Source organism: Maniola jurtina, chromosome 1, assembly GCF_905333055.1.
Source record: "Maniola jurtina chromosome 1, ilManJurt1.1, whole genome shotgun sequence".
Lineage (NCBI taxonomy): Eukaryota > Metazoa > Arthropoda > Insecta > Lepidoptera > Nymphalidae > Maniola > Maniola jurtina.
In genome coordinates this window covers 7,520,804-7,544,911 of record NC_060029.1, presented here as the reverse complement: position 1 = coordinate 7,544,911, position 24,108 = coordinate 7,520,804, and the positions used below count along the sequence as shown (strand labels likewise).

The window sequence follows — 24,108 nt, the reverse complement described above, 5'->3', positions numbered from 1 at the left end:
AATATTTTTCATAGACTTGCGGTTTGAAGGTGTCGGTGCCACTTATAACCCCTTTGTATAACTAACACCATACTAATTGATCTATAGAGGTGAAGATACCTAGATATAATTGTCCGTGCTACGTCCGAAATGAACCGCATCTGAAAATACAAACAAATAAATAATTAGATTAGTATGAGAGTTTCCCACTAACTACTTCATTAATTAAACATTAAAAAATTAAAACACTCTTGAAGAAAAATTCCTGTGCTACTAATAGGTAGAAATGAAATCACTTTTATCACTTTTGCGTAATTTACAGTTATGTTTATGAGAATGCGGCGCGCGACGCGACGTCGACTCAGAATCGCCGAAGTACAATTTCATAAAACCACATTGTCACACAATAGACCAAGAGTCAATACACCAATAGCCATTATTTGCGATACGAAAAAAGTAAAGGTACCGCAAACGTATGATATTTCCTTCGCAAAATATACTTACCACATTTTGTGCACCCTATTGTGTTATTGGTTTAGTAACACAATATTACCAACGACTGTTGTTGAAAAATGAAATACGTTTCCGGGCGCGTCTCTGGTGGCTGCGGTAATCTCTCAAATAAAAATGTGATCGTACAAGTAGGTCGATGATCGAATTTTCCTTATTTAGATACCCATTATTAATCTTTGCTGATTATACAAAAGAACAGACAAAAGACTAAACTCAAACCTCAGATATATCACACTAATATTATAAAGGAGAAAGTTTGTATGTGTGTGTGTGTGTGTGTGTGTGTGTGTGTATGTTTGTTACTCCTTCACGCAAAAACTACTGGACGGATTGGGCTGTTTAGAATGGAGATAGATTATACCCTGGATTAGCACATAGGCTACTTTTTATCCCGGAAAATTAAAAGAGTTCCCACGGGAATTTTAAAAACCTACATCCACGCGAACGAAGTCGCGGGTATCAGCTAGTTACGACTATTCGTCTTAAGCTGGGATTCCACTAGAGGCAACCACAAGTTTAGCAGCTGGCTCGACCCGCAGCATAAGCGAGATATAAAACGGCCGCGACGCGAGCAATAACGTATCTGTACCCAAAGATTAAAAAAACCAGCCAAGTGCGAGTCAGACTCGCGCACCGAGAGTTCCGTATGCGGGTATTTTTCCGACATTTTGCATGATAAATCAAAAACTATTATGCGGCAATATAGGCGGCAGGTAAAGGCCTTTCATATTATGATACCTCACTTGGTAGGTATAGTTATCTTACTTTGAAAATTGAAACACTTTTTAATATTTTTTTTGGTGATGTTACAACAAATTCACGGTTTTCGGATTTTTTCCTTTATAAGACCTACCTATCTGCCAAATTTCATGATTCTAGGTCAATGGGAAATACCCTATAGGTTTTTATTGACAGACGCGACAGACGGACAGACAGAGAGACAACCATGTAATCCCATAAAGGTTCCGTTTTTCCTTTTGAGGTACTTACGCCCATAAAGCTATAAAAAATCTATAATATCTAGAATATAAAAAATCTATAAAGTTCTATTAACGCAATAGAACTTTGTGGGATCAGACTTCACCAAATTACCTACTTACTATACTAATCACTATGCATACTTAATAAAATTTGTTAGAAATTCCAACTACCTATTTTAAACGGCTCGGTTTGCGATCCGATCAGCTGCCTCGTTTATCGTATAAGCTATTCAAGTGAAGATGCATGAATTGTGATGAGGAAGCTCATCTCAAAGCTGCGCAAGTGAACTTTTGGCGTAATAGAGTGTGACATCACTACCCAATCTATTATTACTATTTTATCACTACCCATATTATAAATGCGAAAGTGTGTTTGATTGTTGGTTTAATGATTCGTTGGTTTGTCCTTTAATCATGTCGCAACGGAGCAACATATTGTCGTGATTTTTTGCATGGGTATAGTTGAACACCTGAAGAGTAACATAGGCTACTATTTATCCCGGAAAGTCAAAGAGTTCCCACGGTATTTTTAAAAAAGCGGGCATGAGCTAGTCTATAAACAAAGCGAAACTTAGGAGCATACATGAGTTACGGCCCTAGTTTCAGTAGATATTTAATAAAATGCTGAACTTCTAAGTACCTACATAACTAAGTATATACACCTACACACTGTATCCATGTTATTAAAGTGGCAGAAGACCGCTTGTCGCTAAACAAGCACATGTTTCATCAACTGCCGGAGTTATTCCATTTTGAACTTCTTACAAGTTTTACTAAACTTCGTCTTTGTAGCTGCAAAATGATCATTTTGAAATAGAAAGGGTATTCCGAGAGGGAGAAAGAGATTTGCAGCAAGAAAGTTTCAAAACTTTGTTCCGATTGTTATCTTCATGTTTTCTTATTTGTGATCGCAATTCGAAAATTCTCCCATGTTATTTATTTCCAACTCGTCTCTCTTTACATTTGATCATTGATACAGTCATATTATATGAAACTAGTTTATACTCTGTAACCTTCACATGTCGGGGGTGTTATAAATTTTTAATTTATATTTATACTTCTATAAAATTACATTTGCAACACGTCAGTCCCCACGCCATGCAAAACGGGTTGACTCAAATCAAATTTTGGTATAGTCTGTACAAAATGACGTCTCACGCGCCATTTTAACTCTAGGGGGCAACTGTCATGTGAAAAGTACGGTTCACCCGGTTCACCTTTAAAATAAGGACTAAATTCGTACTTTTGGCATGATATTTGACACACAAAATTAAAATGGCGCGTGAGAAATCATTCTTTACGCATTAAATGGTCAGACACCTAAACTTTGTTCGACGTAATGTCGTAAGTGTTTCTTATTTATAAGTAAACATTAACAATGAGCTAAAAAGTCACTTTCTTTTAAATAAAAGGGCCTTGGAAATTAAATTGTTTTGTATTAGGAGTACATTTAAGCTTTTATAATATTAATAATGAAATAAAGCATTCATTCCAAAATTAAATGGTTAGATAATGAAACGAAGTTTTAGAAGATAAGAGGTTGTTTATTATTTCATCTTTTCTAAGATCAAAATTTGGTAATACTACGCATTTACATTTTTGTAAAGGTTTCTCAAACGCTTCAGAAACAAGTATTATAAACGTCGATAAACGTCTATAAAAACACACACTACTTATAAACTGGTTGATAAATTAATTATGTTCCTACAAAGAACAAGAACAATCTTAAATACATTGGTATGTATGAATTTGTTTTTAAACCCAAAAGAGGGGTTATAAGTTGGACGCGTGTATCTGTGTATCTGGGTCTGTCTGTGGCATCGTAGCTCCTAAACGAATGAGCCGATTTTAATTTAGTTATTTTTGTTTGAAAGGTGGTTTGATCGAGAGTGTTCTTAGCTGTAATCGAAGAAAATCGGTTCAGGCGTTTGAAAGTTATCCGCTCTTTTTTAGTTTTCTTATAGACGTTTTTGTGTCGGGGGTTTTTTAAATTTTGATTTTATGTATTATTTCCAATTTCGTCTGTAATAATATTATGTACCTACTAGTATAGATTAAAAGGATTTTTCACTTACCTAGGTAAGGTAATGGCAGCCATAATGATTGTTGCCGGCGGGCAAAGCACGGGGCTGCTTTACTTTTATTTATGTTCAAACTTCCCTGCGTACACAGAACGCACAAGATGCATAGAAAACAGACTTAGTTTTAAAGCGAAAAAAAGTTGACGAAGGATCCTCTCATTTTTTATCCACTTTAGAGGAAGCTATTACTAAGTTAAAACGCTGAGCATCAGTACATAGAACGCGTTGAAGATAAGCGTAGTTTTGAACAGTTATATGCTTTGAGAATGTTGATAAAAAAAAATCATAACTCGTCACTGTCTGTCTCATCAAACGCCCAACCCAAATATTAGGACTTGAAAAGCTGAAATTTTGCACAGAGGTTCTTTTTATAGTGTAGACAAGGAACAAAGGCCGAATTTTTCGAAATTCTCACGGATCGAACCAGTGGGCAATTGCTAGTATCAAGAGCAAACAGATACGAACATTACCTATAGGCATTCCGTTACGTACATAATCGTTAGTCTTAATTTTTATTTCGAGTCTGAGAAATGCCTGCGTGTAATTGTTATCAAGAGGATTTAATATCACTTTGCAAGTTAATTGAAGCCGTTTTATCACACCCTTTTTATATAGCGGTCTTACCGGCTACCGCTGTAAGAAATTCCCTTTTTCGGGGACTAGCTATGTCATAAAAGGAAGTCACCGTCCTTATTGTACGTTACGCTAGCGAGTCAGAACATTTCTCTTTATGTGTAGAGACAGATTTATTTCTGAAAGGCAATAATCATTCATATGTTCGCATTCACGTTTATAGAAATCTTTTTGTCGCTTACTGCCATACACCTATCATTTATAGATACTATCATCGATATAATATAATTTTGCCATATGTAATAATATATTATATCTACAAATATTTAGTCAGTCAAGTAGATTGTTTAGTTTCTAAATTCAATCAAGTGCATAACGTTCAAGTTCTGTCTGTTCTGTATGACTTTATTACTTAAATTATTAATGATTACGGTTTCTTTTTAATACAAAGCAAATATTCAGTATAACTAAGAGGATCTTATTTTACTAATATTATAAATGTGAAAGTTTGGATATTTACAACTCCTTCACGCCACAGTAGCAACCGATTCGGCTGAATTTTGGGATGGTGATATCTAGCTTAGTAGGTATAAGTATCCTGATTTTACACAACACATAGGCTATTTTATCCCAGAAAATTCAAGAGTCCTTCAGGAATAACTAAAACCGAATTCCACGTAGATGAGCTTTAGCTACATTACCATTCATCTTTGAAACGTAGGTACATAGTGAAAAGAGGTCTAAAAACGATTTCGAAAACGATTTTTGACTACCAAGACTATATTAATATGAAGTTATCAATGATATTACATCATACCTATAAATTTTATGGTAATACTAGATGATGCCCACGCCTAAATATGCGTGGATTTTAGGTTGATTTTTTAGGATTTTGATTGGGAACTCTTTGATTTTCCTGGATAAAAGGTAACATTCGTCACACTTCAGATCTTTAACTATCTGTAATTAAAAAACAAACCAACAACCAATATGAGAAGTAAATAGTGATACAAGGAACAATATATTCATCGTGCCGTGAAAAAATGTACCTGTTACAAACTTAAAGTCCTACTGGTGTTATTTAAAACTTAATTGGAGTTGTAATAAAAAAATGAAAATTGAATGAAATCGCATAAAATTCATATGGAAACTGTCAATGACTCGTTGCTACTTGTTACCAATTCAAAATCTGGTGATTTAATAATTTTCCACTCCTTTGAATTGGTTCAATGTGTTCAGTAATTATTTACACTCAATTTGAAAAAGTGACTTTATTTTACTTGTTTTTTAACTCTCAATAAATGTGCGGGTTTTATAAATTAAGTGCGAGTTTGATTGTCAGAACGTATTGAAGACATTTCAGAGTTCAATTATTTTTGTACTTTTGTGTGTGTGTGTGAGTGTGTGTGTGTGCGTGGACGCATTTTGTGAAAACGATACCTAGAGGCTAGAGCTACTCGGACTATAATCTAGTATATACTGCCATGCTAGCGGCAAAGGCGGCTTTTTGAGTGCCTTAAGATAATAGTAATAATTCAGAGTGAACTATAATTAAGTGGCGGAGCGTATGGCTATTTTCATCTCTCGTGCCAGAAATCTAATATAGGTAGGTATATGTTCACATATTTCTTTTACATTTCTATAGCCGATTTTATTATGTTTAGAGAACATAAATTCAGGAAATAGTAGAGATATCACATAAAATATTCGGTGTCGAGTTCATACATACAAATTGCCAAAGAAATAAATATGCTACATACACTTAATTTACTTGGAAGTGTCCCTGCTGTTCTTTTCTTTCTTACGCAAACAACATACATAATACATTACAAACATAATAAAAGCAAGAGCGAATCTGTCTGTCTGTTTTCATGACTTTTAACCTTTTCAACGTCCAGCCGCTTAACCGATTTTGATGATCGGTACAAGATAGCTTGTATCCCGCTAATGCACATAGTCACAAATTTTAGGCAACTTATTATACCGGAGAATCACATAACTCTATGGTTTTTCAAGTGAGAACTTTAAAACGCTAATAACTTGCGGAAAATATTTTTTATTGAACTTGTAGTAGATTTTTTTACTAAACAAACGCTCATGGCAGGCTAGTCCTTCCTAAGATTAATTAATGTTAAAAGCTTGTTAAAGAATGGCAGTAGTTAGGTGCCTACCGACATGGAAAGATCCATTTCAATCCTGCCCAAGAAAAATGTAGGTAGGAACATTTTATTTATTATTCTTCTTAAAAGCTGGGCTCTAAATTATTCGGAAACATTAATTGGTTATTAGGACGTGTTTTTGTGTTTGGAAATGTTGCTCGTTTTCCACAACGGCGGCAAGGCGGGGTAGTAGGGGCGGGCTAAGCGACGCGGCAACGGCAGTTGGCTCCCGCTCGTACGACGGTCGCTCGCTTTACGCGCCACCCCCTACCCTCATTATACCGACTATTTTATCGCGTATGGAAATGGAGTATAAATAAAGAGTGCCGTGCTGTGATACAGAGGAATGCTGTTAAGTGTGATGCGAGTGTGTGTGTGCCAGAGTTGACACTAGTGCATCATGCGGTGAAGCGCCGCCGGAACTCCCTGCACGCGCGGATATGGTGGACCCCCTGAAAATATTCTGGGTGTTAACGAACAGCACCTATCTAGGTACCAACATATTATGCTGCTCTTGACATATAATATTCAAAAAATATTACCAAAACAACAACATGTCTACATTGTGATTAATTGTAGAGCATTATAAAAGAAATAAATACTTATGCGAGAGAAGATTATCTTGCAATCAATAAATGAACGTTGTCCTAGAATCATTTTTTTATGTTTATATTTTTTGTTATACGAGTAAAAACACTGTAAGTTAGCATCGCATCAGCGAAAACTATAATAATAAAAATTGTTGCGACACCATATTTAAAGTAAACTGTATATCTACAGCTAATTTGTTTGAAAGAACGTTGTTAGGAAAGAAATAGGTATATGACGCTTTTAAATAAAATTATATAGGGCTGCAATTTACACTTGTTTAAAAAGTGAACCTTAAAAACTACAAGTGTAAAATAAAAATTTATAACACCCCCGACAAGTAAAGGTTACAGTAACTAGAAAATAGCTGATAACTTTCGAACGGCTGAACGGATTTTCTTGGATTATAGCTAAGAATACTCGATCAAGCCACCTTTCAAACAAAAAAACTAAATTAAAATCGGTTCACTAGTTTAGGAGCTACGATGCCACAGACACACAGATACACACGTCAAACTTATAACACCCTTCTTTTCGGGTCGGGGGTTAAAAAATCGATTGAGATTGGTAAAGCAGGACTGGCATAATAATTTATAGGAAATAAAAATGAAATTTTTATTAGTAGTAATTAATAATTATGAATATATCCACAAGGTACACAATATTGTATAATATATAGTAGGTAGGTAGCTCAAAGTAATAAAAAGTACGAGTACTTCAGTGGAGAGTATAAACCCCTATTTATTCACGACTTCACGTTATTTATCTGTTTTTACGCTCCATTCCACAATGTAGAGTGCACTAAGAGTTTCACACATCTCCGAACTACGCCCGCAGTTTTTATTGAAACGAAAATAGTGAAAAGGAACGAATAGTTCTTTATTAACAGAGCCGCATGGAAAAAAAACTCTTTAGGGCAAAAATCTGCGGTGATTTTGATTTCTCATTTTCAGCTTCATAATTTGTTATAGTTAGCTGTGTAGATGTATGGTCTAGTTCTGACGATCCAAGTTACTGGATTTCGTTTCCTCCGTGCCTCGGAGAGTCAGAGCCGTTGGCCTTTATTAGGTACTTAGGTTAAGTACTTATTTAGGTTAGCTGATGCCCGCGACTTCGTCCGCGTGGATTTACGTTTTTTAAAATCCCGCGGGAACTCTTTGATTTTCCGGAATAAAAAGTAGTCTATGTGTTAATCCAGCGTAAAATCTATCTCCATTCCAAACAGCCAAACCCGTTCAGTAGTTTTTGCGTGATTGAGTAACAAACATCCAAACATCCACACTTTACCATTAAAGGTTGCACTAACGCCTTTAAGTATAACAGAAAAAAAAATACAAATAAAAGTCAAAATTAACTTTATCATCTTTAGTCTGGCTTTTTTGTAACAAAATTATGTTTCGTACATAAAGCATTGATTTGCCTATAGAGTATAAAAAATTTTTGCCACTTTTGAATACTGCAGACATTATAGAAAGGTCAACTTTCTATTAATTACCCGATTAGATCAAGGTCTAGTTTTTAAGTAAAGCTGTTGCCTTCGCCGCTGCAATATCCAAACAATAGCTGAGCTATTATCAATTTTTAGATGAAACATCAAAGACTTTAATGGGCTAAATATCGGAAAATTTCATTTAAAAAACATTTTTCAGGTTTTCACTTTATAATAAGTCATAGTATTTCTTCAGAAAATATCCAACTTATGGTCTTTGTACGGCTTTCAGAAGTTTTAAAATATATCTTTATTAAATATTTTTAAAAGGTTTCACTAGCTAATGCGCGTGCCTTTGTCCGCGTCACTTTTTTTGTGTCACTCTCCAGGACTTTTAATTATATCCAGGCAAAAATCACGCTGATCCTATTGCTTCATTGCGGCGTGATTGATGGACAAACAGACAAATCAATTAACCAACAAGCAAACTCAATTTCGAATTTATAAGAAGGGTAATGATGAGTAGTGATTGCAATAACTTAAAACCATGTCCAAATGGAGGATCTTTTGAAAAATGAGAGTTGAACTCATTCGCCAAGGGTCTCTAATTAAGTCGCTTTCAAATTCAAATTGCTACCGCTACTACAGGAGGAAAAATGATTAACTCAGTCCCTTTGGCATCACTGGTATTTTTTTAATCATACAAATTTATAATTACTACAAGGAAAAATATCCTAGCAGAGTTACGTTAAAACAGAATGTCATTTCAATGTCCATAATAATATCGTATCGAAAATCGAATAGTATAACAGTTATCTGTTATCTCATACAAAAAAAAGAAAAGTCCTGATTCACTCACTGACTGACTCGTCAACGCCCAGCTCAAAGTTTTAGCCCCAAAAAGCTGAAATTTTGCACAAGGTTTTCATTTATTATGTAGACAAGGAATAGAGCCAGGGTTTTTTATATTACCACGCAAGCGAAGCTGCGAACGGTCGCTAGTCTTTATGGTCAAAGGAGAAACTGACTGGCTGAAATGAAACTAAATGAATTTATTTATTCCATATGTAGGACAGCATGTGCCACTTATATGTAAAGACTCTACCACTGGTTCCGAAGTAGATTTTACTGAAAAATGCCGGCAAGTGCTGGCAAGGAGTTGACTAGATTTAAGATTATTTACAACTCAAACCTAGACTGGATCTGAAAACTTGAGATTCTGAATGAGGAACTTGAGATTCTACTAAGAAAGGATTTTAAGAATTTACAACGGGATGTTTAAAAATCTAAATCCACTCGGACGAAGTCACGAGAAAAAGTAAAAATTTTAAAAAGAAGTCTCTTGACGGCATTTGAGCAACGTTGAAAATGTCTTGAGTAAGGGCATAAATCTTTGTACCTTAACGAGTGAGTAAAGCCTTCCTTCCCGGTTATTATTACTAACATGTCCCTTGTAATGAGAAATTTTAAATTTGTAGCGTCGCAAAGCGTTTGTGGCTTGGCAGAAAGTAAATGCGGGATCACAGAGTTCACTCGGGAGGTTAATTCGAGTAAATGTTCATTATGCGTTCACACGGAACAAACAAAATAACAGAAAAGAAAGTTTACCCATTATTTACCTTGACGACATCGTTGTAAGAAGTCTTGGAACAAAATCCACTATACGTGTGTATGCTTAGATTTTAGGTGTTGCTTAACTTTGAGCAGTCGAGTTTCATTGAAAAATCCTATCTTACTATTTTAAAAAAGTTGCCACAATATTCCACTGTTTAGTTTCTTGCTTAAAACTAACTTGCTTAAGACTTAAACTCGTTTAAGACTATAAAAGATAAAGTTAACAGTTTATTCTCGCGAAAAATTCTAATTCTAATTTGTCAAGAAAAATGTGTCTTTTGCTTATAAAAGTTACACAATTTTCTTAAATATCTGCGTCATCTTTTCCGACCTTTATTATTTTACTTGAAGCTCACAATTTATACCAGTAATATAAAACGTGTTCAGACCTAGATAAATTGCAGAAAAATATTTCATGCCTATTCATTTTATTTTGATATTTTTTTATAAATCAACCATTTTACCTACCGCTTTTTGCTACATCTTAGCATTACCGTATTTATTCGATATACATATATTATTTTCTTTTCTAAATTTCTAAACACCTAATAATTTACTCATAACGTCATTTGACTTTTATGTAAGCGAAAAATTCAAAAAACACTTCGATAGTTACATATTGTAGTTCCTAATATCAAGATATTCTGCTTTTTAGCTTTCTAGATACTGTAACAATCATACTTAATATTATAAAGGAGAACGTTTGTATGTGGGTGTGTGTGTGTGTGTGTGTGTATGTGTATGTGTATGTTTGTTACTCCTTCACGCAAAAACTACTGGACGGATTGGGCTGAAATTTATAATGGAGATAGATTATACCCTGGATTAGCACATAGGCTACTTTTTATCCCGGAAATCAAAGAGTTCCCACGGGAATTTTGAAAAACCTACATCCACGCGAACGAAGTCGCGGGTATCAGCTAGTTAAGTACTAATTTTGAGACGGTGGCGTCTGTTCGTTCGTTTGTTCATTTGTTTATTTACGCTGCAACTAATGAACCAATTCCAACTTTTTGCAGAGATTGCATTCTGGAGATTGTCAATTTTTATCTTGCAATATGCCGCAAAGTCATTATGGACCACATTCGACCTAATGTTATGCATTATTATCTATGAACATAATGATGATTTATTCCAGCAAATAGTTGTGGCCCAAATTTGAGACCAAACTACTTCGAACCAACCAAAATTAATATTTCGTTAGTTAATGGAAAATTACTTTAGGTTCAATTAGTTTATTCTGTTATAATTTTGATTTAGTAGCTTTCTGTATCAGATTTGTGTGTTTACGTACTACGTTACATTTACGTATTTATGCACTTTATTATGTTTGAAAACTAAATCATTATTATATATATAATATTTAGATGACAACATAGCGTTTGTTTTATGTACATACCTACATAAGAATGATTTAATTTTGAAACTCAGTACGGATTGGTAAAATATGTGTTTCCTTATTTTCTTATTATTTTTGTTAAAGTAATTATTAGTTGAGTTCACATTATATCAGCAACGATCTACAAACACGGTTGTTGGTGATAGAAAAAAGCACAATAATAAATAATACTATTTAATCATTATTACAGTACTATTAATAGATCGTAATCGTTAAAAGGTTTAACAATATAAAGTTAAACTCCTTTTTTTAGTAAAAAGTTTGCGAAGTCGCTACGATTTTAAGTGTTCATAAATTATATTGACCTTAAAAAAGTCTGCGGTGCTTAGTAAAAATGTTTTAAATGTTCTTGAAAACTTTTATTCAGATCTATGGGGGGGAAAAAAATGTGGTAGGTACTTATCTTGAAACTTTGAACTTAATGCTTACCCCCTGTAATAATAAATTTTAATCAGTTTTTCGCCATTTGTGTCTATTGAAAACTTATCGTAACAATATTATTATGAATGGTGTCTTTGCCTTTATAATATTGGCTTAGTTAGTTAACTTGTGTTTTTCTTTTTCAAAGAAGCTTTTTAAGTTTAGTTCTGTTTCTTACAATAACTGACTTACATACTTTTTGTAAATATTGTTGTAAACATAATGTGCTGAAACCAGTCCCCAAATAACTAAAACTCTTACTTGTTATCTTATAGATATTTTTTGTAAAAAAATAAAACTCAGAAAAGTTTGTATAAGTAAATAGCTACCTATTTACTTATTTTATTAATTAGTAATAAAAAATTATCCGTTATTACATGTACAAAGTAAATTTCTTTATTTAAAATCCATGCAGGTACGAATCTTAAAAATATTCGCATGGAGTTATTCTTTACGAGTCTACACGTAACCTATATTCCTCGCTTGGCATGGAAAGAATGCAAAAGTAGCCGATTCATTCTTGCTAAGAATTACGTCGAACTCGTAATATTTTGTATTGCGATATTTCGGTACTTTGTATTGTCAAGATTTCGTGGCTTTCAACGTAGGCATTTATTGCCTCATGTCGGAATATTGTTAAGTTCGTTGATATAATATAAGACTTCGTATGATCAAATAAGCTGTTATCGTCACAAATCACAATAAAGCTTACATCCCTTGTATCATCCTACCTACGAGTATCGCATCAATCTTTTAATCTGTAGTTTGTAACTAGAATATAGGTCCGTATACCTACTTTCGATTAACACTAAGCACAAAACAGCTCTTTTTTCCTGGTATTATTAATTACATTCGGTCCGGGTTAAAAAATGGCCATTTCCAGAAATAGCAACACTCACTACTCTCATTCGCAATTAACGGCGGCTCCGCGAAACCAAATTGAATGTAGACGTGGAATTTTACATCTTAGATCAGAAAATCACCTGTGGACACCTTATTGGCACAATCAGGAGGCCCCCAACACCATCAGGTCCCTGGATTATGGTAAACGACTATATTTAAATCATTGACCGTCCATTACTGAATATTCTCGATGGTTCATATGGTTTTACAAAAATTCAGTTCGAACTTTTTGATTTCCCGGATAATTGCTTTGTTGTGGCGTGATTGAAGGACAAACGAACAAAGAAACACACCCACTTATAATATTAACTAGTCATAGTGATTTTAGAAGGAAGTAAGTAAATGTTGTTAAATAAATAAATCATAAAGTTGCTTATTTATGGAAATTCAGAAATGTACAAGGAGTTTTAAAGGGTTATTATAATGTACAAGCTGTTCTCGCGGGTTATTACGAATCGTCTCGCCCGAAGACTTGACGAATTTCAGCCTCCGGAGCAGGCTGGGTTTCGGAAAGGCTACAGTACCGTAGACCACATCCACACGCTACGGCAGATTATGCAGAAGACTCAGGAGTATAATCTGCCTCTCTGTCTAGCGTTTGTGGACTACGAGAAAGCCTTCGATTCCATCGAGACCTGGGCTGTTCTGGATTCATTACAGCGATGCCAAGTCGACTGGCATTATATCCAAGTGTTGAGATGTTTGTATGACTCCGCCACCATGGCCGTCCAAGTTCAAGACCAACAAACGAATCCGATCCCTATACGGAGAGGTGTGAGGCAAGGAGATGTAATATCTCCCAAACTTTTCACCTGTGCCCTAGAAGACGTGTTTAAGGTATTGGACTGGAATGGTCGAGGCATAAACGTGAATGGCGAAAATATCTCTCACTTGCGATTTGCGGATGACATAGTCATACTGGCTGAATCGCTGCAACACCTTGAGGAAATGCTGATCGAGCTTAGCTGTTCTTCCAGACGAGTAGGTCTTGAGATGAATATAGACAAAACGAAAGTCATGTTTAACGAACACGTTACCTCAAGACCCGTCACCGTCGGCAATGTCAGCATCGAAGTTGTTCAGGAATATAACTACCTCGGCCAGATTATAAAATTCGGTAGAAACAACTTCGACAAGGAGGCTGACAGAAGAATCCAGCTGGGCTGGGCAGCATTTTCAAAGCTACGTCAGGTCTTCGAATCGTCGATACCGCAAAGCCTTAAGACTAAGGTCTTCAATGAGTGTGTCCTACCTGTGATGACGTATGGAGCAGAAACGTGGACACTGACAGTTGGCCTCATCCACAAACTAAAAGTCGCTCAGCGCGCTATGGAGCGAGCTATGTTGGGTATTACTCTTAGGGATAAAATCCGGAACGAGGAAATTCGCAGGAGAACAAAAGCGACCGACATAGCTCAGAGGATTAGCAAGCTGAAGTGGCAATGGGCAGGCCATGTCTGTCGCAGAACCGACGGCCGTTGGGGCAGACGTGTTCTGGAGTGGAGACCGCGTACCGGTAAGCGCAGTGTGGGACGACCTCCAGCCCGCTGGACCGATGACCTGAAGAAGGTGGCGGGGAGCGGGTGGATGAGGAAGGCGGAGGACCGTGTTTGGTGGCGCGCTCTTGGAAAGGCCTATGTCCAGCAGTGGGCGCTTACAGGCTGATGGATGATGGATGGATTATAATGTAACATTTTGGTTTCACTTTGAAGGTATTATCAAAGCAAAGGTCGAAAATAATATTTTGTTACCTTTATACCGCCCACTTTAAATGTTTGATGTGACGTTAATGAATTTGATATTTTATAGTAAAATATATTATTTAACTATAATTATACTTTAAAATATAAATATAAATGTGGCTGTTTTCTGGGAAGCTTTGATATATCTTGTCATCCAAAATAACTTAGTGCTTGAAGGCCAAACTTTCCGAACAGTGCGTGTTGCCAGTGATAACATATTATGGATTCAAGACAAGGTCATTAACTATCTGTGAGCCTCATAAGGAAGGTCAGAATCACTCATTAGACGATGGAGAGAGCTACGCTTGTAGTTCTCTATGTGACCAAATCAGAAATTAGGAGATCCGTAGGAGAACCAGAATAGCCGACATAGCAGGGTTGCAAGACTGAAGTGGCGATGGGCATAGTGTATAGTTATGCTGAGTTTCCACGGCTATTTAGAGTACATAACATAGTTTCTCCGAAGCGTTTCTACGATTTGGATGTAATGTTGTATTTAGATAATGTTTTACTTTTTTTTGTATCAGAAAGTTGTAACAATGAAGAGAAAAGAAAGAAAAAGTGGACAGGGACGCTTTTCAGATCTACTAATTGTTCAGTTTAGGATTCCATTCGTTTTTTCTAAAGTTTAAGCCAAATGTCTAGACCACAAACTACATGATGTAAATCAAAACATGATGCGTATTTTGAACTCGACACTAGTGACACAATCAGTTGTATAAATAACGCTGGTTCTGTGTTAATTGAACCTAGCTATCCACGTTTGTAAGTGTATTGTGTATTTCCTTTAACTTTAACGTGAATTTCAATGCATTCTCCATCGTCATTTTGAATGTTGAACATAGGTGTATATAAATATCCACAGAACGCGACGAATCTTGGGTCACTATACATAATAGAAGATTTACTCCTGGCAGTGCTTCGGATCATTCGTCTTATTTTATTTAACAGAACTTGCTCAATAAGTTAGTATGAGATTTCATATTTCGCCCACGTCGATACCTAGTATTCAAACCTTGAAACACAAACGTTAGAGTCAAATGGATCTTCAAACGATCCATTGCATTCGGTACCACCGATTTTTATTTGGAAAGATTCCGCTTGAAGTGCTGGCTGTAGATAGTGTATAGACGAACTTAAGCTTTATAAAAAAGCTGTCAAGATCCATTTTATTGTGAATCCTAATTAAAGTTTTTCGATGTTCGAAATCTACCAACGAAGCGAGATGTAAAATCTTATACTGGTCGTAGTCCAGTAGTAAATACAAAAACTAATTTCAGACACGCCGGTGACGAGGGTTTTCGTTGGCGTCACAACTTTACGAATGTAGGCTTTTATATAGAAACATAGAAGTCGGCACAATGTATAAGGTTCCGAAATACCTATTTCCTTTTGCATAACGATTTAGTGAAACAATCGCATACTCGACAGTTCTAGTTTACTTTGTTGAAAAACAGCTCAGTGATTTAGCCAAGTACCATAATGCTGGTTTCAAACACGAAGTCTCTAATATACAAATTATGGCCTTTGCAGTCGAGGGACAACTGTCCGTGGAGGACAAAAATGTGTCATTAGGAACTGCATCGCATAACGCACACCATGGACTAATAGTAGTAGGTACGACGAAACACAAAACAAAAGATAAAGGACTTTTGTCCTCCTAAAGTTGCATTCAAACTATGGAAATATGATAATATAATATATAAATATCGCTCACCCTACTTTGAAATGTCACTGTTCACACTGGGATGTAATATTATATTATATTATATTTCCGTAGTTTGAAGGCAACGTAAGACTCCCTCGCCTATATAGGCCTTAATGTACCTATTATGGCAGATTATTAAATTATATTAAATAAACAGTGTTTTATTTTTTATTAATTAAACAATAACTGTGATAAAATTATTGAATTACGTTGTGTTATTAGACTCTTTACTGCACTGCATCCGATCCGAAGCCAAGAATTCTCGATCCGAAGTATAGCCGCAGCCTATTTGTATGAGGGGTTGGGTGCATTCAATCTTAATTGCATTTTACGGCTTCTAAAAAATGGAATACATAGGTATCTAAATGCAACATAAGTTTTTACTTTTTATACTTCAATTCTAACTGCTATTATCTTTAGTAGTTGGATTATGAAAACTTCATCATGCAAACACGTCTGAATAGGATCATTATTATTGAGAGAGACCAAAGGATTCCTGCGAGATTTTTAAAAAACTTGAGCGAAACATACGAAATCGCGGGTAATACCTAGTCAACTATTTATAAACGTGTACACTGTACAGTCCTACCAAGAATATATCCACTGTAGATAATAATTGTACCAAGGAAATACTGAGCACGTGTAGCGATTTCTAACGAGCACCTTTGTATTATTTGGGTTTAGCTGTCCGACACTTACTTGATTTTCTTTGCTGGCTCCTGAGGAAAATCTAAAAATGTAGAGGTCTTAAAATTGCAGATAAACTGTTCGTGTACTCCACTTCCAATATCAATAAATCGGAAATGTTACAATAATCTTCACTAAGTGTAAAAAATAAGCTTTCCGATTTATTTTGTAAAATATTTTATGCTACTTTAAAATAAAATAAAAAATACCGAGTGACAGTAAAATTAGTACGATTTTCGTATTAGAGTCATTAACATTACTAACATTACGAATATTTGAACTTTACCCAGTAGTTATTTACTATAACTACTGGGTAATATTCAAATATTCCTGAAGTGAAAGTGCTAAGGTCATACTTACAGTTAATACACATTCCAAAAAAAACAATGTGTAAACTGATATGGTAATAGTGGAGCCATGGGGGACAAATTGTTTGCACAGTAGTCTATGGATGAGACAATAAGTCAATCTCGGCCCGCAGATGTATGGGCTCAATTAATCTTCCTACAGAATTGCATATAGACGATCTGGTATTCAGAGCTGATACTTTTATGGAACGGATTTACTAGATGATACAATGAATAATAATAAAATTATTATCATTCACAACAGTGAGCTTTCAAATACGATATAACATATTATATCATTAATTAACAAGCAATCCAATGGAAATTGTGATTTTAAAATCTGTGGTTAGTTTTTAGGATAAACTCTGATTAAATTACATTAATATACATTTAGTTAACTTTTCATATATTTTACATATATCACCATTATCCTAAACAGAGAGTCCACCAAACCATAGACTTCTGGAAAACGTTAAAGAATGTTAGGTTTAGACTCGAAATTTCCATCTTCAACTAGACAAATGGTAATTTTGAAGACGATAGAGTTATCTATAGCCATAATTCATATATTTCATTATACTTAGTTAAGACAGAAGAGCATGGAACAAGTTTTGAATGTGTTAGCAAAAATGCATTGACAGTTATCGGATAATTCCTATAGCAATTATTGAGAGATTTGTTTAAATAGTAGGTGTGTAAAATTATTGTAATTAATCGTTATCGGTAATTCAATTTTGGCCTATCGCCGAATGCATTTACATAAATTATTTCAAATATTAGATGGTTTAGTACAGTAATCTCAATTATAAAACAAAGCTGCAACTGTACGACCTACATTAGAACAATATGAAGCTTTTGCCCGCGACTTTGTCCGTGTGGATTTTGCTTTCGAAAGGATTTTTTCTAAACCTTTTTTCCCAGGATAAAAAATATTATTTGTTCCATCTCCAGTGTATTTATACGTCTACGCTAATTAAAATCGGCTGACTAGTTAAGACGTAAAGATGTAACAAACCAACAGAAGACACCTTTCAAATCCATACCAGTAGATATTTATAAGTTCGAAAATGTGTCTACCTGACTGTTGCTTTTTTACTGTTTATCCATTTAAGGCTACTTTTTATCCCAAAAAAGACCCATTTATTCAATCAATTTTGACAACAGAGATAGCTTGAATATCGGAGACGGATATAGGTTTTACTTTTTATCCCGGAAAGGCACACTCGGACTAAAGTCGCGGCATTATCTTATTTAAAATATTTGTTTGGATGGACAACAAATGAAAGTCACGGTAAAAACCGGATTTACTAGAGCCGATCATGCAATTAAGATTCGATCTCAAGCTTAAATGGTATCATCGCGTAAGATGAAAGCGGATTAGAGATACTGTGTCTTTTGTGTATTATCCAGATGAGATAAGAACTCGTGTTTAAATTGTTAAATTACTTAAACATTTCTTTTTTCTCTGTTCATTATGTATGCTATTCATTTCTTTTATCGAAGTGTTAGTGATTTTATTATCATATTGTGGGAGAACTGTTGTTTAAATGATTTGTTTAAGGTTAATAAAGTAATGAGTGTTAAAATAAATCTTGTTCTGTCCTACGAAATAAACAACAAATGGTTATAGTAGTACAAACGTTAAGTTTAAGTACCTACTTTGTCGTTGCATCAGAAATATTTTTTTCATGACTAAAATAATTTTACTAAAACAGCAATTATGAATTAAATATATTAATAAAACAAAACATCTCGGCTGTGAAATTTCTATTTCTAAGAAACATGTTCTAATTTTGAAATGCTGTGATGCAACTTACCTACAAGTTTGTGACTTAGAAAACAAATCATGAGGCTTGAAACCCTTCTCGAAACTACATGATTCTAACAAATTGCTACAGATTCGCTCGGACTCATGATATAATAAATATTCAATCGCAAGCAATATCTTGAAAACTGTGTCATCGTATAAGGCGGGCACCTGGGTCCCAGACAGATTGGCGACACAGCATCCGCCGCAGTCTCCAGATGAGACAATAACTCAATCTCGGGCCACCGATGTATGTGTCCAAGTAATGGATATAAGGATCACGTATAGGCAAACTCAAATACGATATCTGAATATTGACGACCTTATTTAAAAGAGTTTGATTTGTCACTTTAGTTGTTTGTTTCTACTATGTACTTATGAGAAAGCGAAAGTTTGTAGGAGTATCATATTATAACATTATGGTACTTGAATTCATGTGTTGATCTTGAAAAGTGAAAAACCGTATGAATAATTTATTTATTATTTGCCGCTGGACCCAGGCGGGCTGGACCATGGCGTGTGGAAGTTCCTAAGAGACCTAGGCCCTGTCGACCATTAAGACTTCAGGCTTCGAGATAAGCACTAAGGCTCTCATTTGCTATAACTCTTTAAGGAGTTAATTTATGAGCTAGAGTGCTTTTTTTGTGTATTTTAATTTTTTCAATTAAATTTTGTTACTGTAAAATCGAAACTGGTGATGATGTATCATATTTTATTATATTTCAGATAGAAAATATATCTTGGCTGATTCTAAAAGGAAGGAAGCAAAGATAACAATAGTAAAATAATTGTCAATACACGAGTTTAAATAAGGATTTACTAAAGCTTTACTCTCAATAGCTTCGCGATCCAAATCACAGTTACAGTTTATTTTACGAGATGTGCGAAACCTCAGATCCCATTTCTCATTTCATCAGTCTCCTGATAATTATTGTTATCAAGGGACTGACGAAATTAGAAATGGGATCTGAGTAACTTCTTTTATTCATCAAGACGGTAAGTATATTTTTGCATTGATTAAGTTTTTCTTGATTATTCATCTATGCATATTTTAATTGTTTTTCTAAAAGACGTTATTTTTACTGACTTATTAAATTACCTTTTAGGCTAATTTACTCGAACGTGATCGTCAAGGTAAAATCTTTTATATAATGGAAATTTAACCTGAACATTTAATTAATTGACTGCAGTATCCGATTACAGTACCTACTTAGAAACAAATTTTCTTTTCATCGTTTCACACTGAAACCCTCATATTCCTTAGAGTATTTGAGAGTTTAATAAATTCACGTCCCTAAATTTATTCACGGTTGATTTTACTCTAACGTAGAGTACATAACAAAATTTCCCCGATTACTAAAATGTAACCGTTTGTGCTAACAGCGCCTGTCATAACAAATCTAAAATTACGTTGAAAGACTACCTAATTGTGTAGGACCACATTTAATGGTTTTATAAATTACTTTATCATTTTGAAAGAGTGTATCTAGTTTTACCTTAATAGTTTTACTTCTGTAACTGATTGTGATTGTGCTCAGGGACGTCAAAGTTTAATTAGATTAAGCGATTCTAATCGTGAAAGTTTGGATTATAGTGACCAATGCGACGTCAAAATCAACAACCAAAGTTGTCTTTTCAAACCATAAAAGTTCAATATCATCAATGTATTCATTACACTATCTTCTGGTTAACTGAAAGCTCAGCCGGTTGCTTCCACGTAACTTTGTCATAACGAATTCATCAATTGTTCAATAGCTCCGAATTATATGTATTTTTAGGGCTCCGTACCTCAAAAGGAAAAACGGAACGCTTATAGGATCACTTTGTTGTCTGTCATGTCTGTCAAGAAACCTATACCTAGGGTACTTCCCGTTGAACTAAAATCACTTTTGGTAGGTAGGTAGGTCTTATAGCACAAGTAGATATCATATGAAAGGGCTGTACCTGTACATCTTAAAACAGATTTTTATTTATTTTTATGTGTAATAGTTTTTGATTTATCGTGCAAAATGTTGGAAAAAATATCCGAGTACGGAACCCTCAGTGCGCGAGTCTGACTCGCACTTGGCCGGTTTTACACAATGTTTTGTGTAATAGCAAATCAAAAAGTTTTCAAAACCAAATTATGAAAGCGAATACTCAGCACGATGTAAGACTAATTTGACGCTGGTCACCTATTTATTTTTCAACTTCATTCAGTGTTGACCCGTAATGCCCTGAAATTTGGTACACAGTCGAGCCTTGACCTAACATAATTGTGAAGTCAAGTGGGAAAATCCCTCATGTCGAATATACCGTATTATTACGTTGCTACAATGAAAAATATGGTATTAAGGAGTTTCTTTTAGTGTTGTTATGGGAATACGTCTTGATAAATGTTATTAGATATGTGTAACACGTCGAGTATTTCAAGGATGTGCTTATTTCTGAAAGAAGTACTCTTACATTTTACACATTAAATATATATCTATACTAATATTATAAAGAGGAAACCTTTGTATTTATGTATGTTTGTATTGAATAGGCTCAAAAACTACTGGACCGATTTCAAAATTTCTTTTACCATTACTTAGAGGGATTCTTCCGAATCCGTATAGGCTATATTTTATCCCGGAAAATAGAAAAAATAAATGTCCACCCGTGCGAAGCCGGGGCGGGTCGCTAGTTATTTATACTCGTTGAAATAGGATATGAAAAATTTAACACGATTTGGAACAAGGTAGTTTTTTAATAACAAGATATTACCTACTAATATAAATAATACAGACATAAATAAAAATTCTGCTACGATATTTCAGTATTCAAAAATTTGTGAAAGTATCTTCTGTAGGTATATCTACTGTTAAAAATGTTGTACGATAGCGTTTGTTTTTCCTCTTTCTTTTGTACATAGACATATTTGTGCCAGTATTTGAAAAGTTTGGTTTGAAAAGTCAACGCCACATGTTTATGTAAAGTAGGGCGGCGATTTTAACGGTGATTGGGCTACACTGTGCACAAAAATGAGACTAGTTGCATGGCGTTAAAGAATAATGTGTCCATAGGATATAGAGTCTATAGCCGTTAAACAATAACCTATCTATAGAATCTTACTTAATATTATAAACGCGAAAGTTTGTATGTATGGAATTCCCGGAAAATCAATGAGATCCCACGGGATTTTTAAAAACCTATATTCATGGAAACGAAGTCGCGGGTATCCGCTAGTTATAATAAAAAGTGAGAGCGCTTTACAATAATGTCTGTCGACCAAAATGTCAAAATAAAAAGCCTATTCTAGTGTAAAGATACCCCTTGTTTTGCTTTTGTGTTAAAATTTACGTTTTGTTTAATATTGCTATTTTCATTCTTCGCTATTGACCTCGTTCGACGATAATTTAGATATTGCTATTAAAAAAGTTGTACTAAAATATATATTTGCTGAGTATTTTGTGACTTAACAAGTCATTATTGAATTACATATCTATATATAATTAATATATAATTACATATCTAAGTCGTGTCTTCTTAGGTAAAGTAAGTATTTTCATGAAGGGAGACCAAACTGACCTAATAAATATTGAAAGTGCATTAAATCTTTTAGAATAACTTAGTTTTTAATTTTAAAAATTATATAAATTTAGGTTTTTAGAAAGTAACCTGTTAATTTCCAGGTCTTTAACTGTATCCATACGAAAAATCACGTCGATCCTTTGGTCCGTTGAGAAGTGAATGAAGAATAAACCAATAAACAAACGCACTTTTGTATTTGTAATAGTATAAATGACTAATGATGCTATTATGTATTCTACCTGCATGCTGTATTCCTGGAACATCATGTACTTGCTGGAACTGCTTTCAGCTTTGTTTATCAAATTTGCCCGCACTAACTAAACTATTTACCAACCCACCGCTACAAGACTGTGAAAGTAATTAGATACCCTTTCGACATTATTGTATTTACCTCCCAGAAGGTTTAGTATAAGATTTTACATCTTAACAACGTTGGTAAAATTTAGTGTCGAAATTCTTCCGTAGTAAAATGAATTTCAGTTACTTTGTTTTAATACTCAAGTTCGTGCAAATACACCTTACGAAATTAAAATCGGTTCTTCTGAATTTTTGTCTGTAAATCTAATCTAGTACATATCCGTTTTACTTTGAGGCTAATTACCTATTGTGTTTCGTCGTTCGAATACTATTAACGTTGGTGAGATGTAAAATCTCATATAGAGTCCTCTCTCCTATAGAGTCTGTTTCCATGTAGCTTTGCATTGTGTAGATACCTACTACACGTAGATGCTATTCCATCTCTGCATTTCTAGAGTAGTTATTATAATCATTACCTTTGAATATTCTCGCAATTATAACAAAGTTTCAGTGAAACTTAGTAGCTACACTATATATTTGATACTATAAATTTTAATTCAGAAGTTGATATACTATTTATGAAAATATTTAGGGCCCACGGTGGATGTATGGCGGGCTCAAAGACTGCCAAAATGCTCGCTATAATCTTAGCGGCACCGACAATTGTCCATGTTAAGAATGAAGCTCAGGATTTGAGATGAAACTGAGATGTCTCGATGTTTGACCGGCATAGGCATCTATATTGTAGGGCGAAAGAAGGTGAGCATAACATCGTCTCTTTCCCTATCTTCTGGAGCGATTAAGCATTAGCGTCCAGCTCTTGCTCCCACTCTTTTTAATGCTATGAAATTCTTGAGGCTATTTACTATATGATTCAGGGCGTCTCGCTGCCAGTCAATTAATTTATCATGCTTGGCAATGAGGGGCACCCTTTTAGCGAGGACGCCGCTGAGGTCCCCACGCCGTGCTCTAGGTGAAGTCGGATCGCGTCAACCGCACAAATATCAGTGACGGAAGGCTCCAGATTCTTCCGCATCTTAGCCGTCACTAACTGTCTTGGCGTATGCCATATGCGAGTAGAATTTGCTTCGATTAGATTGATCGCAAGTGTAGATATTATTGTTCACGTCCACAGTCCACACGTCCACGTTGTGGTTTGTTGACGTCCACATCTATGGTGCCAAACTACGATACACCGACAGAATTCTCTCACCTGTCAAATTTTCGCATAAGATATTTTACAATAATTGCCTGGAAAACTGTTTGAATATGCACTTAACACTAAATCTTAAAGAAATCTGTATATTATTTACGTAAGAAGAATCCTGGG

At 34.8% G+C, this 24,108-nt stretch overlaps 1 protein-coding gene across 3 annotated transcripts in view; it reads left to right on the top strand.

The window, feature by feature from the left end:
* The window catches only part of LOC123867484 (neural-cadherin-like), a 201,076-nt gene that overhangs the window by 59,481 nt on the left and 117,487 nt on the right, over positions 1 to 24,108 (top strand). Inside the window, exon 1 of one of the 3 annotated variants that reach the window (XM_045909541.1) lies at positions 6,532 to 6,777. The exons of 1 other annotated variant lie outside the window; for it this stretch is intronic. In XM_045909541.1, coding sequence (XP_045765497.1) covers positions 6,726 to 6,777 — 52 coding nt within the window. In that variant the 5' untranslated portion in view covers positions 6,532 to 6,725. Of the gene's footprint in view, positions 1 to 6,531; positions 6,778 to 24,108 lie in introns of those variants that run through there. One more of the 3 variants, XM_045909549.1, reaches the window with a different exon arrangement.